Here is a 20,000-nt window from a genome sequence, read left to right on the forward strand (position 1 = left end):
ATATATATATATATATATATATATATATATATATATATATATATATATACATATATATATATATATATATATATATATATATATATATATATATATATATATATATAATTCTACCGCTCGTTATTTTATTATTATTTTTTTTTCAATCTTTCTATTTTCAATATTTTCCAAGCCTTTGAAACTTATCGCTATATTTCAATATGGCTTTTCTCTTTACCGTTTGAGAAATATTTTCCAATCTCTCAAAACTTATGTTTCACTATATATATATATATATATATATATATATATATATATATATATATATATATATATATATATATATATATATATATATTGAAATATAGCGATAAGTTTCAAAGGCTTGGAAAATATTGAAAATAGAAAGATTGAAAAAAAAATAATAATAAAATAACGAGCGGTAGAATTTTCCTATAGAGATCATATCAAGGTTTTCAGAAAGATCAATAAAATATAAAAAGTATAACAAAGTCATAAATAAATAAATATATATATATGATAGATAGATAGATACATAGATGTAGATAGATAGATAGATAGATATAAATAGATAGATAGATATAAATATAGAGATATAATTAAAAGTCAAGAAATCAAACCAGATCTAAAAAAAAAAAAAAATAATAAAGAAACGATTATTTCAAAACCTTACCCTTTCTGACGATTTTTCCGATTTTTGGAGTTTAAAAAATAGTATCAAATGTCTTTAAGAAAACAAAACAAAAAAAATCATTACCAACAATATATTTAACAAAGTCTTCACCTCGACTACAATATTACGCATGTTTGTAATTTCATCATCTGTGTATATCAAATCGTACAATAATATCTGATAATCGGCTAATGTTTACAAACAATTTATCACGTGGAAGGTATGAAAAAAAGAGGATAATTATTCACTATTATAAAAGCAATCCGGATAAATCATCACTGGGTGTACTAAGCGAATATTGTGAGGAAAATGGTGATGAAGCTGTGGTGCTGATGGTGATGATTATTGTGGTGATGATGATGGTGATAGATGGTGACAATGGTGGTGGTGTTTTTGGTGGCGGTGGTGATAATGATGATGCTAAAGATATTGCGATAATAGTAATGGTGATGCTGATAATAATAATTATCATTATCATTATTATTACTTTTATCGTTATTATCCTTATTATTCTCTTTATCATTAACATCATTATCATCATCATCATCATCATCATCATCATTATTATTATTATTATTATTATTATTATTATTATTATGATAATAATAATAATAGTATCAATAACAACATAAATAATAATAGTAGTAATGATGATGATGATGATGATGATGATGATGATGATGATAATAATAATAATGACAGTGATGCTAATGATAATCAGAACTTACAATGAGCCTATAAATCTGTATGCCCATTATTGTTTCCTTAACATAATAGTGATTATAACTACAGCAGATACTGATTATAGTTAAAATGATAGTAACAATGATGATAGAACTCATAATAGTAAATAATGATAGTAGTAATAATGATAACGATGATAACAAAAACAATCACATTTGATATTTACAAAAACAACAATAACAACAACAAAAAACAATAATAACATCAACACCAAAACCACCGCCAGCATTAACAACAACAACAACAACAACAATAATAACGATATTGACAACAACAATCAACAACTGCAATTCGTTCACGTTTCTGCAACAACAGATTCGAATTAGTTACAAGATCCATAAAAAATTATCACATCTTTTGATATACAACTTTCTTCAGTGAGATATATATATTTTTTCGATTTACTTCCTTTTCCTTTTTTTTATATTCATATCAAAACAAACTTGTCTACTTGTTTTGATATTAATCAAATCTCTTACCTATTTTGAATTCTGAAGACAACAGACAGAAAACGCATCTTCAACACGCTTCTTCAAAAGTAGCATAATCATGAATTGTTTACACAATTTCTCTCCTTATGGCATGAACATATTATCATATTATCAATTGGTAAGTTATTTATTATCTTCAATCTATGTTCAGTTGCGTCGTTGCACATTTATTGGGATATTTACTCTTTATGGTTTTATTAACGCCATGTTCCTTCCGAATTTGGTTTGATGGAATCTTGCGATATGTGGAGGTAATCTAAATAAAAAGAAGTCGATACATATATATATATATATATATATATATATATATATATATATATATATATATATATATATATATATATATATATGTATATATATCTATATATATATATATATATATATATATATATATATATATATATATATGTTATTTAGATGTTTAGATGTATAGATGTTGGTGTTTTAGATATGTTTATTGACATAACCAGTCTCTCATAAAGTCGATGTAAACTTTCGGATGTTAGAGTCTCTCCTATTTCCCGCATCACATTCTCTGCTCGAAATAGGTGGTGTGAAGGCCGCCTGTGGAAATAGGTGGTGTGACTCCGCTTGTGGAAATAGGTGGTGTGAAGGCCGCCTGTTTAATAGGTGGCGTGAAGGCCGCCTGTTTAATAGGTGGTGTGAAGGCCGCCTGTGGAAATAGGCAGTGTGAAGGCAGCCTGTTTAATAGGTGGTGTGAAGGCCGCCTGTTTAATAGGTGGTGTGAAGGCCGTCTGTTTAATAGATGGTGTGAAGGCCGCCTGTTTAATAGGTGGTGTGAAGGCCGCCTGTTTAATAGGTGGTGTGAAGGCCGCCTGTTTAATAGGTGGTGCGAAGGCCGCCTGTTTAATAGGTGGTGTGAAGGCCGCCTGTTTAATAGGTGGTGTGAAGGCCGCCTGTTTAATAGGTGGCGTGAAGGCCGCCTGTTTAATAGGTGGCGTGAAGGCCGCCTGTTTAATAGGTGGTGTGAAGGCCGCCTGTTTAATAGGTGGCGTGAAGGCCGCCTGTTTAATAGGTGGTGTGAAGGCCGCCTGTTTAATAGGTGGTGTGAAGGCCGCCTGTTTAATAGGTGGTGTGAAGGCCGCCTGTGGAAATAGGTGGTGTGAAGGCCGCCTGTTTAATAGGTGGTGTGAAGGCCGCCTGTTTAATAGGTGGTGTGAAGGCCGCCTGTTTAATAGGTGGTGTGAAGGCCGCCTGTTTAATAGGTGGTGTGAAGGCCGCCTGTTTAATAGGTGGTGTGAAGGCCGCCTGTGGAAATAGGTGGTGTGAAGGCCGCCTGTGGAAATAGGTGGTGTGAAGGCCGCCTGTTTAATAGGTGGTGTGAAGGCCGCCTGTTTAATAGGTGGCGTGAAGGCCGCCTGTTTAATAGGTGGCGTGAAGGCCGCCTGTTTAATAGGTGGTGTGAAGGCCGCCTGTTTAATAGGTGGTGTGAAGGCCGCCTGTTTAATAGGTGGTGTGAAGGCCGCCTGTTTAATAGGTGGTGTGAAGGCCGCCTGTTTAATAGGTGGCGTGAAGGCCGCCTGTTTAATAGGTGGTGTGAAGGCCGCCTGTTTAATAGGTGGCGTGAAGGCCGCCTGTTTAATAGGTGGTGTGAAGGCCGCCTGTTTAATAGGTGGTGTGAAGGCCGCCTGTTTAATAGGTGGTGTGAAGGCCGCCTGTTTAATAGGTGGTGTGAAGGCCGCCTGTTTAATAGGTGGTGTGAAGGCCGCCTGTTTAATAGGTGGTGTGAAGGCCGCCTGTGGAAATAGGTGGTGTGAAGGCCGCCTGTGGAAATAGGTGGTGTGAAGGCCGCCTGTTTAATAGGTGGTGTGAAGGCCGCCTGTTTAATAGGTGGCGTGAAGGCCGCCTGTTTAATAGGTGGCGTGAAGGCCGCCTGTTTAATAGGTGGTGTGAAGGCCGCCTGTTTAATAGGTGGTGTGAAGGCCGCCTGTTTAATAGGTGGTGTGAAGGCCGCCTGTTTAATAGGTGGTGTGAAGGCCGCCTGTTTAATAGGTGGCGTGAAGGCCGCCTGTTTAATAGGTGGTGTGAAGGCCGCCTGTTTAATAGGTGGTGTGAAGGCCGCCTGTTTAATAGGTGGTGTGAAGGCCACCTGTTTAATAGGTGGTGTGAAGGCCGCCTGTTTAATAGGTGGTGTGAAGGCCGCCTGTTTAATAGGTGGCGTGAAGGCCGCCTGTTTAATAGGTGGTGTGAAGGCCACCCATGTGTGCGTGGCCGAGTGACACCGCAGCCTTTATGTACTCACTCGGGTTTAAATGGGTCGATCAACATGTCCGCGGAGATGTGACTTGTATGCGGAGGCCAATCGATCACATGGCCTCCCCCCCCACTCCCCCTACCTCTACCCCCACCCTTCCTCTACCCTCCTCCACCTGCTCTTCTCCCTTCGTCTTCTTACTACTCTTTACTGCTGCTCCTTCTCCTCCTTCTCTTTTTTCTTTTTTTTCCCCTCTCATCCCCGACCTGATCTTCTCCCTATTTCTTCCTCCTTGTTCCCTTTCTTCTCCCTATTTCTTCCTCCTTGTTCCCTTTCTTCTCCCTCCTTCTCTCCCTCCCTTGCCCCTTTCCTGCTCTTCTCCCCCTCCTTCCCCTTCCTTCCCCCTTCCTCTTTATACTGATTCCTCTCCTTCCCTTTCCCTGTACCTGATTCCTCTCCTTCTTCTCCTTCCCATACCTGCTCTTCAACTCTTCCTCCTTTTCCCTTCCTCCTTCCTGCTCCTTCACCAATTCTCCTTTCCCTATATGTCCCTCCGCCCCCTTCTCCCCCCCACCCCCACCCCCCTCCCCCGTCGTCCCACACCTACTTTACCACTACGAACGAAAAATAAGAGATTGCATTAATATAAGGTTCTTGAACTCTGAAATCTACCATGTTTTCCCAGTGTTGCCGAACGTTTCAAAATGTTCCGCACGAGAAGGGGTTGTTGGTTCTCTCTGTTCACGGGAATGAACTGAAAATGAACTGAAAATGAACTGGAAATGAACTGGAAATGAACTGTTAATGAACTGAAAATGAACTGAAAATGAACTGAAAATGAACCGAAAATGAACCGAAAATGAGCTGAAAATGAACTGAAAATAAACTGAAAATGAACTGAAAATGAACTGAAAATGAACTGTTAATGAACTGAAAATGAACTGAAAATGAATTGAAAATGAACTGGAAATGAACTGGAAATGAACTGAAAATGAACTGAAAATAAACGCAGTCGATACAACGACGGCCGGACACAAGATGAGCATAAAACACAATTCAAAGAGATGTACAGTGACACATATATGCATAAATGTTTACAAAGATGTGAAAAAAAAAACTGCCTGATAAGATATCGCTAACCTATTCCAGTTTCGTTCCGAATACTTTCCTTCCTTCTATTTGTGACACAAAACCACGTGTTCTTTAGAAGAACAGCTGATAAAGGATCGACTAAATAAAAATAACTCAAAAAAAAAAAGAATGAAAAAAAAATAGAAAGACAATTCTACTAATTCACATTCAACCTTTGTTTTTTTTTTACTCTTTTATTAGGAGGGGGGGGAGGGGAGGAGGAGGAGGAGGAGACACTGAGACAACAATACGCGCATTGCGAACATCATGCAATTTTAGGCACAGAATATGTGCTTTGTAATAACTGACATCATTCATTATGAAAGCCGTCTGCAACAATTCAACGACTGTTTTTAATTCTGAAAAGGGAAAACAATGCATAATTTCACAGTATTAGCTCAAGCGTCGGACGTCCTTGTATTTTGCGAAAGAAGGGATGGGAATGAGAGGTGATAAATAAGGGAGGAATAAGGCGATAGATAAAGAAGGTAGAAGGCGATGATAGAATGGGAATGAGAGGTGATAAATAAGAAGGCGATCGAATGGGAATGAGAGGTGATAAATATGGGAGGAAAAAAGTAATAGATAAAGAATGGAGAAGGTGATAAATAAGGGAGGAAAAATGCGATAGATAAATAAGGTAGAAGGCGATCGAATGGGAATGAGAGGTGATAAATAAGGGAGGAAAATGCGATAGATAAAGAAGAAAGAATACGATAGAATGGGAATGAGAGGTGATAAATAAGGGAGGAAAAATACGATAGATAAAGAAGGTAGAAGGCGATTGAATGGGAATGAGAGGTGATAAATAAGGGAGGAAAAAAGGCGATAGATAAAGAAGGTAAAAGGCGATAGATAAAGAAGAGAAAAAAGCGATAAAGAAGGAAGAAGACGATAGACGAAGGAAGAAGGAAGAAAGAAGCACATGAAAGATGAAGAGGTAAGAGGGAGGTGGTATATAAAGAAGAGGACGTAGAACAAAGAAGAATAGACGATGGATAAAGATGTTGAATAGAAGGGGATGATGATAGGTAAAGAAGGAGAGAGATTGAGAAAGATCCATAAAGAGAAAAAAACAAAAGAGAAGAAGAAGGAGAAACCGATAGATAAAGATTCAGAGGAATGAAAAGAAGAAGAAGAAGAAAGGGATAAATGATAAAAAGAAAATCGACAGACAAAGAAGAAGAGGAATCCCCCGCCCACGCAGCTCTCTTTCCAAGAGGCTCCAGTACTCTGTCTTATGAGGCTCCTGTACTCTGTCTTATGAGGCTCCAGTACTCTGTCTTATGAGGCTCCTGTACTCTGTCTTATGAGGCTCCAGGACTCTGTCTTATGAGGCTCCAGGACTCTGTCTTATGAGGCTCCAGGACTCTGTCTTATGAGGCTCCAGTACTGTGTCTTATGAGGATCCAGTACTCTGTCTTATGAGGCTATAGTACTCTGTCTTATGAGGCTCCAGTGCTCTGTCTTATGAGGCTCCAATACTCTGTCTTATGAGGCTCCAGGACTCTGTCTTATGAGGCTCCAGTACTCTGTCTTATGAGGCTCCAGTACTGTGTCTTATGAGGATCCAGTACTCTGTCTTATGAGGCTCCAGTACTCTGTCTTATGAGGCTCCAGTACTCTGTCTTATGAGGCTCCAGTACTCTGTCTTATGAGGCTCCAGTACTCTGTCTTATGAGGCTCCAGTACTCTGTCTTATGAGGCTCCAGTACTCTGTCTTATGAGGCTCCAGTACTCTGTCTTATGAGGCTCCAGTACTCTGTCTTATGAGGCTCCAGTACTCTGTCTTATGAGGCTCCAGTACCTCTGTCTTATGAGGCTCCAGTACTCTGTCTTATGAGGCTCCAGTACTCTGTCTTATGAGGCTCCAGTACTCTGTCTTATGAGGCTCCAGTACTCTGTCTTATGAGGCTCCAGTACTCTGTCTTATGAGGCTCCAGTACTCTGTCTTATGAGGCTCCAGTACTCTGTCTTATGAGGCTCCAGTACTCTGTCTTATGAGGCTCCAGTACTCTGTCTTATGAGGCTCCAGTACTCTGTCTTATGAGGCTCCAGTACTCTGTCTTATGAGGCTCCAGTACTCTGTCTTATGAGGCTCCAGTACTCTGTCTTATGAGGCTCCAGTACTCTGTCTTATGAGGCTCCAGTGCTCTGTCTTATGAGGCTCCAGTACTCTGTCTTATGAGGCTCCAGTACTCTGTCTTATGAGGCTCCAGTACTCTGTCTTATGAGGCTCCAGTACTCTGTCTTATGAGGCTCCAGTACTCTGTCTTATGAGGCTCCAGTACTCTGTTTATGAGGCTCCAGTACTCTGTCTTATGAGGCTCCAGTACTCTGTCTTATGAGGCTCCAGTACTCTGTCTTATGAGGCTCCAGTACTCTGTCTTATGAGGCTCCAGTACTTTGTCCTATGAGGCCCCAGTACTCTGTCTTATGAGGCTCCAGTACTCTGTCTTATGAGGCTCCAGTACCTTTGTCTTATGAGGCTCCAGTACTCTGTCTTTTGAGGCTCCAGTACTCTGTTTTATGAGGCTCTAGTACTCTGTCTTATGAGGCTCCAGTACTCTGTCTTATGAGGCTCCAGTGCTCTGTCTTATGAGGCTCCAGTACTCTGTCTTATGAGGCTCCAGTGCTCTGTCTTATGAGGCTCCAGTACCTCTGTCTTATGAGGCTTGGGGATTCTAATATCAGTCTAATGTTCTTCAAACATGGCCGGTTAATTTGTGTAATCAAATAGATTTATGCGATTGGTGGACAGAGAGTTATTTTCTTTCTCTTATCTGGCTTCTCTCTCTCTTTCTTTCTTTTTCTCTCGTTATTGTCTCTCTCTCTTTCTTTCTTTTTTTCTCGTTATTTATTCTCTCTCTCTCTCTCTCTCTCTCTCTCTCGTTATTCGCTCTTTCTTTTTCTCTCGTTATTCTCTCTCTCTCTTTCTTTTTCTTTCGTTTTACTCTCTCTCTTTTTCTTTTTTCTCTCGTTATTCTCTCTATATATACCTATCTTTCTTACACACACACTCTCTCTCTTACTCTCAATCTTACTCTCAGTCTTACTCACTCTCTTACTCTCAATCTTATTTTCTTACTCTCAATCTTACTAACTCTCTCTCTCCCTCTCTTCTACTTCTCTAAATGATTATACTCTATCCATTCCAATAAAAAAAACAATCTTTCTGCAGGATTTGTTTCTTTGCCTTCCTCTTTCTTCCTCTTCGTTACTCGTGTGAATCGCACTTTGAATCCCGTTACAACAAACATTTCCTCTTCTAAAACATCTCTCATTTTCCAAGTCTTCCTCAAATCTTACAAGGATCTGCAAGAGTTTCAAGCTGCATTAGTTTACAGCATCGAGCGTAATCATATCTGTTATCGTGTGTTTGAATTTTTCACTTGCCCAAATCTTGCCATTTTCCGTTTTTTTTTTTTTTTTTTTTTTTATAAATGGACGGCGATTCTGTACGCGCTCGTTTACATGCAAATTAGTCTTGCGATAAAACCTTTTGAGTCGCCCGCTTCGGGGGAAATTATGATCTTAATTGTATAAACTTCTCTGGTATGATATTTTATTTTATTTTTTTGCTTTATTATTTTTTTTTTTTTTCTTTTATTTTTGTCATCTCTCTCTCTTTTTTTCTTTTTCTTTTTTTCTCTTTCTTTCTTTCTTTTTTCTGTCTCTTTCTTTCTTTTTCTTTTTCTCTCTCTCCCTCTCTTCTCTGAATAGAAGTTAACTTCAATCAAATTAACTATAATTTGGATAATAAAGCAATTTCCGTTTCCTAGGATTTCATCAAAGCAACATATATATCCCATGACATAACCCTTATCCCACCAACACCTTGCTTACTTACTTCTCTTTACCGCAGAATTATTTATATCTCTCACAGCTTATTAATGCAAAATTAATTACCGGAACCCAAGATAGTAGTTCGTTTTCCTCTCTCTCTCTTTCTCTCGGTCTCTCTCTCTCTCTCTCTCTCTCGGGCTCTCCCTCTCCCTCTCCTTACAGAACCTAGTTCGTTTTCCTCTCTCTTTCTCTCTCTCTTTCTCTCTCTCTCTCCTCTCTCTCTCCTCTCTCGGGCTCTCTCTCTCCCTCTCCGTCTTCCTTTCTCCCTCTCCCTCTCCGTCTTCCTTTCTCCCTCTCTCTCTCTCCCTCCCTCTCCCTCTCTCCCTCCCTCCCTCCCTCCCTCCCTCCCTCCCTCCCTCCCTCCCTCTCCCTCTCCCTCTCCCTCTCTCTCTCCCTCTCCTTGCAGAACCCGGCCGTTACAGAGCATCATCAGCAGCGCCTCGCCTTAGTTCGAGGCTTGAATTACCATAGGAAACAGATATAAACAAAGCCACATCAGCCGCTCAGGGTCAGGAAACTCGGGGGAGGAAAGTTTGTGTTTGGGTTCACTTGCTTTGCCGCTTCGGGGGGAAAAGATTTGTTTTTTTTCTTATTTATTGAGACGACGTGGAGGTGGTAGCCTCGTGTGGGGGGGTGGGGGGGGGTGGGGGTGGTGGTGGGGGTGGGGTTGGCCTTGGTTTGGTTGTTTGTGGTTGAGTTGTTGGGGTAATTTTTTTGTTGTTGTTGTTGTTGTGATTGTATGATGGTATTGTTCGGTTTGACACACGTGTGTATGTTTACAGTTCGTAATCTATAGCTTTCTTTACTGTTGCAGTTCTTTTGCAATACATACATATACATACATACATATATATATATATATATATATATATATATATATATATGCATATTGTATGTATGAATAAACAGTATATCCATTAAAACTACCAATGAATATCTCAAGAACGTAACAGCATCACAACTCTATAGCAACTTATCTAACCTTCCTAAATCTGCACCGATTCTAGAAGTCGAATAAGATCAAAACTAAGCACGTGAGATAAAAAAAAAAAAACCTGCTTCACAATAACATTCTTCAAAATCTCATTGTACTCGTAAGAGGCACTTTGAAACAGATAAAAAAAAACAAAAACAAAAACAAAAAACAGTGATGTCTTTGCTTTGTATTTCCGCGTATTGTCTCGGTTTCAGAAAAGGTTTCGTTTGATTCTGAGTGCGATTTTTAACCGACTACTGTTTCTATCTCTAATAAATAGGCATAATAGGCTAATTACTCCTCATATTCTTCGGGGTTTACTTTTTTTTCACTTCGTCCTTTCCTTCGTCCATTTTTTTTTTTTTTTTCTTTGAGAATATACGCATACATAATAAAGATAAAAATACGCACACATAATAAAGATAAAAATACGCACACATAATAAAGATAAAAATAAGTCGAAAAGGGAGAATTGTCCTATTTTCTCTTGACGTCTATTTCAGATGCCAGTTCGAGTCCACGGGAATGTCCTCTCATAATTTCTGCCAAATCCATTCCCTGGAAAATTTAGGTCAAGAAAAAAAATAAAAAATAAATAAAATAAAGCAAAACAAAACATAACAAAAAAAAAAAAAAAACAGAAAGAAGAACACTACAAAATTCTCAGTCATTACTAGCTAGTGTGTCATTAACTATTTCACCTCGGCAACTTCACTCACGCATAAACCTCATTCATTTTTAATGGTTACTTTGATATTAACATATTCTTTGCAAGAATACATAACTAATTCTCCAGGTTTCATTGAAATAAATCTCTCTAAGTTTTACATGCATTTTTGTTTAATGCAAACTAAGCCTCTTTCTCCTTTATATATATATATATATGTTTGAGCTAAATGTTAATAGTATGAATATACGAAAGTAGGAATTTTTCTTTCCCGAAATACATCTTAAAGCTAACGTTAACGTTATATAGATTGTGATATATTTAAAGACTTTCTTCATGAAAAACATTCGAAGCATCTATAGAAAGGTCATTCTACCCTATTTCTTTATCATTTCATTATAGTAACGATATTTTAACACAGTTCATCCCCTTATTCATTTCACGTTGTCTCATTGAGTTTCTAAAAAAAAAGGAGATAGCAACATGGACGCAAAACTTTTCTCATGGGCGTAGTATTAGTGTTTTTTTTTTCTGACAATACCGATAGCTAAATAAGACAGTTGTGTTGAATGAAAATACCATATGTTAAAAGAATAAGTAGAGTTACGTACACAGCTCTGTAAGTCCTTTTTTTTTTCTTTCTTTTTTTTTTTGGAGGGGGGGGGTGAACTAAACATAATTGTACCATTCTCAGAACTCCTGATATCTCTAAACAAACACAGAAACCCATACAACGTAAATATATATATATAATATATATATATATATATAATATATATATATATAATATATATATAATATATATATACATAAATCGTGGGCGGTGGCAACTGGTACATTTGAAACATAAATAATAAATATTCTCGTTATATTTCGATGCAGCCATAATACGTGTACCTCGAATGTGTTTATATTGCTTTATAAACACTTGTCAGGATTTATTTGATTAACAATTCATTCCTAATCAAAACGTATTAATTTTTTTTATTTTTTTTTTATATAATTTCTTGTAAAGTAGCAGCTATCTGTTTTTGCATGCTTTACATTATTATTTGAAATGTAATTTGCATTTAGATTTAAAATTAAAAGCTCAACCAGACGTTTTGTTTGAGCAAGAGAATTTGAAGTGATTTTACCAGCTCAGAAAAAAAAACGAAAGAAAAGAAAACTAAAGAAATTCGTTTTTTATATTTCACTTCTTGTCTTCTTTTTTTTTCTTATCTTTTCTTTGTTTTGTTGGCCTTTAGCTTCTGTTTCTCTATTCCTACACTTTCTGCTTCTTCTTCCTCAATTCCCTTTTATTCTTTTATTTTTATTCTCTTCTTCTTCTTCCTCAATTCCCTTCTATTCTTTTATTTTTATTTTATCTCTTCTTCTTCTTCTCCTCTTCCTCTTTTCTCATTTCCTTCTCCCTTTCTTTTTTTCTTCTTCCCTTTATTGTCATCATCATTATTATTGCTAATATTATTGTTATTATCTATATCATCATCATTGTTACTATCATTATTATTCTCCTCCTACTCCAACTCCTGCTGCTGCTCCTCCTCTTCCTCCTTCTCCTCCTCCTTTTCATCCTTTCCCTCTCCTTCTCCTTTTTCTTTTTCGTCTTTTTTCTTCTTACTATATTTACTTACTATGTTGTTTTTCTTCTCCCTCTTCTTCTTCTTCTTCGTGTTTTTCTTCTTCTTCTTCCTCTATTCTATTATTATTATTATTATTCTCCCTCGACTTTTTTTGTCTTCATCTCTTTTTCTTCTCCCTCTTCTTCTTCTTCTCCCTCGTTTTTTTTTCTTCTTCTTCTTCTTCTTCTTCTCCCAATTTTTCTTCATCTTTTTTTCTTTTCCCTCTTCTTCTTCTAACTATTTTTCTTCTTTTTCTCCCTTTTCGTCTTCTCCTCTCATCTTCTCAATATTTCTTCTTCTTCTTTCATCTTCTTACCATTTCTTCTTCTTCTTCTTCTTCTCCTTCTTCATCTTTTCCTGCTCCTTCTACTTCTCTTCCTCCTCCTTCTCCTTTCTGCAGAATCACAATAAATAAATAAATATGCATATCAACAATTCAACGAACAAACAATAAAACTAATAAATATGTTAAACACAAAGTAAGTCACGATAAACTCCATTACAGCTGTTGAAAATCTCAATCATTTTGTCTGGCCAGTTATAATGTATGCAAATTCTTACGCAAGTGAATTCAGTCTACAAATACCCCTTCACCCCCTCCCCCCCTCTTAAACTCTCTCTCTCTCTCTCTCTTTCTCTCTCTCTCTCTCCCTCTCTCTTTCTCTCTCTCTTTTTCTTTCTTTCTCTCTCTTTCTCTTCCCCAACCGCAACACTAACTCCTCTTCCCTTCCTTTTCCTTTTCTTTTTCTCTCCTACCCCCTGACCCCCAACCCCCCTCCATGCACTCCTTCTTTCTATTTTCTCTAATTTCCCTCTTTAGCGTCATACTTAATTCATCTCTCCCTCCCTTACCACATACATATTTCCCCCTTTCCTCTTCCCGTCAACCCGTCCTTCTCTCTCTTCCTTTCCTCCCCTCTCCCTACTTCCCTCTCTTATTCCTTCCCTCCCTCCCTCCCTTTCTCCTTCCTACTCTTCTCGCTTCCCTTCTCCTTCTGCCCACTCTTCTCCCTCCCTCCATCACCCTCCCTTCTTCCTTCCCTCCCTCCCTCCCTCACCCTCCCTCCCTCCCTCCCTCCCTCCCTCCCTCCCTCCCATCACCTCGCCCCTCCCCAACCCCCACCCACCCCTTACCAGACTCCGAAGCAACGTGTATGATAAATTGAGAACGGATGGGAACACACTCCAGCTGATTGCCGGAATATGGTTGCTTCTTCCCCCCCCCCTCCCCTCCCCCGCCTCTCCGTCTGCTCGTTCTTGGTGGTTGCGTAGTCTCCTGGTGGTTGAGTCTCCTGGTGGTTGAGTCTCCTGGTGGTTGAGTCTCCTGGTGGTTGGGTCTCCTGGCAGCTGAGCCTCCAAACAGCTGAGCCTCCAAGCAGCTGAGTCTCCAAGCAGCTGAGTCTCCAAGCAGTTGAGTCTCCAGGCAGCTGAGTCTCCAAGCAGTTGAGTCTCCAAGCAGTTGAGTCTCCAAGCAGTTGAGTCTCCAGGCAGCTGAGTCTCCAAGCAGCTGCGCCTCCAAGCAGCTGAGTCTCCAAGCAGTTGAGTCTCCAGGCAGCTGAGTCTCCAAGCAGATGAGCCTCCAAGCAGCTGAGTCTCCAAGCAGTTGAGTCTCCAGGCAGCTGAGTCTCCAGGCAGTTGAGTCTCCTAGCAGCTGAGCCTCCAAGCAGTTGAGTCTCCAGGCAGCTGAGCCTCCAAACAGCTGAGTCTCCAAGCAGTTGAGTCTCCAGGCAGCTGAGTCTCCAGGCAGTTGAGTCTCCTAGCAGCTGAGCCTCCAAGCAGTTGAGTCTCCAGGCAGCTGAGCCTCCAAACAGCTGAGTCTCCTAGCAGCTGAGCCTCCAGGCAGCTGAGCCTCCAAACAGCTGAGTCTCCTAGCAGCTGAGCCTCCAAGCAGCTGAGCCTCCAGGCAGTTGAGTCTCCAGGCAGCTGAGCCTCCAAGCAGTTGAGCCTCCAAGCAGTTGAGTCTCCAGGCAGCTGAGTCTCCAAACAGCTGAGTCTCCTAGCAGCTGAGCCTCCAAGCAGCTGAGCCTCCAGGCAGTTGAGTCTCCAGGCAGCTGAGCCTCCAAGCAGCTGAGCCTCCAGGCAGTTGAGTCTCCAGGCAGCTGAGCCTCCAAGCAGTTGAGCCTCCAAGCAGTTGAGTCTCCAGGCAGCTGAGTCTCCAAACAGCTGAGTCTCCTAGCAGCTGAGCCTCCAAGCAGCTGAGCCTCCAGGCAGTTGAGTCTCCAGGCAGCTGAGCCTCCAAGCAGTTGAGCCTCCAAGCAGTTGAGTCTCCAGGCAGCTGAGTCTCCAAGCAGTTGAGTCTCCAAGCAGTTGAGTCTCCAGGCAGCTGAGTCTCCAAGCAGCTGAGCCTCCAAGCAGCTGAGCCTCCAGGCAGTTGAGTCTCCAGGCAGCTGAGCCTCCAAACAGCTGAGTCTCCTAGCAGCTGAGCCTCCAAACAGCTGAGTCTCCTAGCAGCTGAGCCTCCAAGCAGTTGAGTCTCCAGGCAGTTGAGTCTCCAGGCAGCTGAGCCTCCAAGCAGTTGAGCCTCCAAGCAGTTGAGTCTCCAAGCAGCTGAGCCTCCAGGCAGCTGAGTCTCCAGGCAGTTGAGTCTCCAAGCAGTTGAATCTCCAGGCAGTTGAGCCTCCAGGCAGCTGAGCCTCCAAGCAGTTGAGTCTCCAAGCAGTTGAATCTCCAGGCAGTTGAGCCTCCAGGCAGCTGAGCCTCCAAGCAGTTGAGTCTCCTAGTGGCTAGTTGGTTGGTGTCTCTCTGGACCGGCCGGCTAGTTCGGGTATCCGGTAGTTGTCTGGTGGTTTGGTTGATCCTCGAAGGAGCAGGATAGAGAAATAGCGGTTGTGATTGTAGTACTGGTAGTGGTAGTTGTTGCTACGGTAATATTAATGATAATGAGCATTGCTAATAGCGTTGGTAATAATAATGATGATGGTAGTATTTGTGATATTCTTAACTGGGATGGTGGTGATGACAGAATAATAATAATAATGATAATAATAATAATAATAATAATAATAATAATAATAATAATGATAATAATAATAATAATAATAATAATAATAATAATAATTATGATATTGATATTAATGATAACTAAAATAGTAACGTTTATGGGAACACTAGACATGCCATTAATGTGATAACTTCTAATAAAACAATCATAATAACGACAACAGCAATAATGATGCTAATTCAAAAATAATACCAATAAGAAAAAACAAGAATTATAAAAAAGAAAGAATCAAATCAACAACGGTATTTGCAACATGAAAACTGACATGAACAAAATCCATGTCAAGCAACCCTAAACAGCAGACCAACAAAAACAATAACAATCACAATAACGATGAAAGAGGAGAAACAATCCACAACGTCCAACAACCAAATGAACAAATAGGCAATGAGCGACCCTCCCCCATCCCCCCTCCCCCTTCCCCCCCCCCCCCCCCCCCCTTCACCCCCCCACCCCCACTCTCTTTCCTTCGTAGCGTTAATAAATTCTCCGTATAAGCCAAGATGTCCGGGATTTCATGCGTGTTACGTAAGAGGCTATTTGGACAAGAGGGAGAGAGGAAGAGGGAGGGAGAGGGAGGTACGGAGGGAGGGAGGGAGGAAGGAGGAGGAAGAGGAGGAGGAGGAGGGAGGGAGGGAGGGAGGGGGAATCGTCAGCACACGTTTGGATTCAGGGTTATATCACGGTTGATGCTCCCCTCCCCCCCCTACTCCCTCCTTACTCCTGGTACCCCCCCCTCTCTCATCTACCCTTCCTACAGCCCCCCTTTCCCCTCCCCTCGCCCTTCTCGAGCTCTCCCTTCTTTACTATAATAAAGATATTTTTCTCGCTCTTTCTTGTCTAAACTGGAACAAACTTGACATTCGTAAGGATGGCTATATATATGATCTTCATTTTTGCTTGTGATACCATGCGCATCTATGGCATATCGAGGTTTTTGTTTGTTGTTCCTTCAGGAAACGAGCAATATACAATTTGGCATAAATCTCCCTCTTCCTCGCGTTTATTATTTTCCCGCAAATTCCGAGTTCTATTTTGCAGCGAGCAAGCACGCGGCAATAGCGCGGCTCCGGAAATAGTTCGGACGTCATGTTGCGAATGGAGGAAAACAATAGTGAAGGACAACTGGGCGAACCAACCTGTTGAAGACGCCGAGGTGGTCAGTAGGGGGGCGCCGCCGGGACTCGCTGAGGACGCGCTGGTGCCAGCGCTCGTCTTGCTGGAGGGAGACCTTGGAGAGGTGGCACTCGGAGTCGTGACGTTGCTTCTTCGAGTAGCTGCCGAGGCCGACGGCGAGCTGGTCGTGATGACGTTGTGTCTGCAGGTGGGCGAGATGACAGGATGTGTCACCTTCCGCCCCCCCGGCGTGAGGACGATCCTGCCGGTGGACGCGCCCTTGACGGCGGCCAAAACAGGGGGCGCCGCGCCAACTCCAGACACCGACAACACCGGCAGGGTTGGGGCCGGCGCGGGTTGCAGCAGAGGCGCCGGGGGCCTCGGGACCCCCCTGTCCGGTGTACTAACATCCATGGTGGTTCTAGCCAGTCACTTCAGGACCCATGGTGAGCTAACCACCACAGGGACTGACTTGCAGCTTCCACAGCATCTTCAGTCGGTGGCTACGGACCCCATGAGATAAACGGACGCACTTCTACTTCCGCGCTTCGGTTGCAACTGGCAGTAAGCAGAGCGTGGCCACCTTAGCTGCCATGCCTCGAGGCCCTTTCCTAATGGCAGTTCAACACCACATTAATCAAGAAAAAAATAGAAATGACGGCAGATCTGAGACGCGAATTTCTGAGGTACCTGCCTCCCCCGCGGTGAATCTGTTATGTGAATTCTACGGTGTTCTCGGTGATATGGAGCTTACAATCTGAACATTCCTATACGATAAATAAACTTTTGAAATCTTCAAACATTTCCAATGCACGACTTATGGTACGTGTAATTACGTCATCGGCATTTTAATGGACATATTCTGACGGATCGTTTTTCATTCGGCCGAACAAGGCGACATTTTCGCCCGAGAATCGAAGGACAAATTGAATTTTATTTCGGTATTTTCTTCTTCAGTTGGTGCCTGATTGCTTGTTACGCAATCAACAGACTGATTTTGCTGTGGTTCATGTGATTAAGAAGTTGCAACATCAATTTCACCATTGATTCATCGGCATGCAAGTGCTTTATGACCTCATGCAAGCAGAACTTGCTCATTAATCAACGTGACAATAATTTTTCACAATGCCTTGACAACAGGTCTTCCTATTTCTCATAACCTCAAATTCCAATAGACACTAGGTATCTTGTTATGAATTTTTAAACATGAAGGTATGGGTGCGCCTGTGTGCTTCGATCGATTGTACTCCTTATCCCGACACAACAGACCCGTGGTTAGGGATACACTGAAATCTGAATCGAGCCGAGACAGGCCGGAGCCCCGCCCGCCCGGCACGCCCACGCTCCGCCCACAGCACTGCGTTCCAGCGTCGTTTCGCCTTACGGAACACAATGCGTTTCCTGCGATTTACGTGGCTGTCTGATGTTGTCGGGTGATGACACATCTCCTAAGAGGTCTTTCGGGGGAACCTGAGTCACGAGGAGTGATCGGAGCTCCGTGACAGGCGTGCGTGATCCGTAATTGAAGCGATCTACGGAGTGACGCAGGAATCTCGCCGGGTGAGGGGAAAAAAAAAGAAGAAAATACACGACACCCTAGACATCGTCGTCGTCGTCTTCAGCTTATTCCCGCTGTCCAAGTATTATCACAGGCAGGAAAATCCGCATTCGAATCCAAGTGGACCTCTTAAGCATAAGACAACCTCGTCCTTGAAAGATTAGAAGAGAATCCATGAGCACGTCGGCCGGTCCGAGTCCAAAGCTCACCCGCTAGAACGCACGCGACCCAAACACGAGTATGTTCGTGTGTAACTGACATGTTATGGCGAAAACTCCTTGGCAGATTCTCGAGCAGACACACTCAACCGTGGCCTCTACAAACCCCACTCACGCTTTCATTTGCCTCCCTTTTTCTTTTGTTTGGATTGGGGTTCGTGAAATAAGTAAATGGACTTACGAAAGGGTTTACGAAAAGACCTTCTTCACGCCCCAGGGTTGACTCAGCGGGTGTGGGTTTATTTGTCAGGAGATGTCAACAGGTTATTTTCGTGTCTGTCAGTCTAACATCGACGTTAAATCACTTGTCATCGTAAGACACGTCTGGCCTACCTTAGTGCCGTTGAAATTACTGGTCTAAGATATTTATTTGATTTTTATGGCTTGTAATTTGTGTCTCCCTTAAATAGAATTCATGTATCTTCAGGGATAACCAAAGGTGACGCGGTGCAAGTAAGCATGTTTCTTCTCTCTCTCTCTCTCTCTCTCTCTCTCTCTCTCTCTCTCTCTCTTATATATATTTATATATATATATATATATATATATATATTATATTATATATATATACATATATGTGTATATATATATATATATATATATATGTATATATATATATATATATATATATATATATATATATGTGTGTGTGTGTGTGTGTGTATATATATTATATATATACATATATATACATATATCTATATACATATATCTATATACATATATATACATATATGTATATGATATATATATATATATATATATATTATATATATATATAATGTATATATATATATATATATATATATATAGATATATGTATATATCTATATTTGTATATATATATATATATATATATATATATATATATATATATATATATATATATATATGTGTGTGTGTGTGTGTGTGTGTGTGTGTGTGTGTACATGTGTGTGTTTTGTATGTGTATGTGTATTTCTCTCTCTCTCTCTCTATTTCTCTCTCTCTCTCTATCTATCTATTTATATATACATATATATATATATATATATATATATATATATATATATATATATATATATATATATATATACATATATAAATATATATATACATATTTATATAATATATAATATATATATATATATTATATATATAATATATATAATATATATATATATATATATATATATATATATATATATATATATATTATATATATATACATGTTGTTTATATGCACATATAACCATTTGCTGTTAGACCTGTACTGATAATCTGTACAAAGTAATATGTGATTTAATTCAATTATTTACGGCAGATCTCCACACAATTCGATATAGCTTATTTTTTTAAAAGATAGATGTAGTATATATATATATATATATATATATATATATATATATATATATATATATATATATATATATATAATTCCTAATATATCTAAAAAAAATGAATTATTGCAGACTAGTAATCTATTGTATTGTCTATCCATCTAACATCAACATTACACTTCAAAAAATAGTTTAAGCCGTAACAAAACCGTGAGGGAATTTCAACATGCAATATGCAACATCAACCACACACATTTCGGATTTCTGACGTGTTAGACTGCATGATTCTTTGTGTTCCAAGCTACTAGTGTTCTAAGACTTAAGTCCATAACTTTCCTAGTGTGTTTTAGTTAGGTAGTGACTCAGTAGATCATATTCGCAATATGTGAAAGTAAGGGTAGTATAGTGGTTTGCTATTATTCATT

At 40.1% G+C, this 20,000-nt stretch overlaps 1 protein-coding gene across 7 annotated transcripts in view; it reads right to left on the reverse strand.

Moving 5' to 3' along the window:
- wge (BAH domain and coiled-coil containing protein winged eye) overlaps positions 1 to 17,781 on the reverse strand; it is a 611,809-nt gene extending 594,028 nt beyond the window's left edge. For all 7 annotated transcript variants that reach the window (XM_086530653.1, XM_086530652.1, XM_086530651.1 and 4 more), the window contains exon 1: positions 16,506 to 17,781. In XM_086530653.1, the coding sequence (XP_086386779.1) occupies positions 16,506 to 16,896 (391 nt within the window). In that variant the 5' untranslated portion in view covers positions 16,897 to 17,781. The remainder of the gene's footprint in view (positions 1 to 16,505) is intronic.
- Positions 17,782 to 20,000: the final 2,219 nt, after the last annotated feature.

Source organism: Penaeus japonicus, unplaced genomic scaffold, assembly GCF_977035675.1.
Source record: "Penaeus japonicus unplaced genomic scaffold, GWHDUDI00000001_assembly GWHDUDI00000033, whole genome shotgun sequence".
Taxonomy (NCBI): Eukaryota; Metazoa; Arthropoda; class Malacostraca; order Decapoda; family Penaeidae; genus Penaeus; species Penaeus japonicus.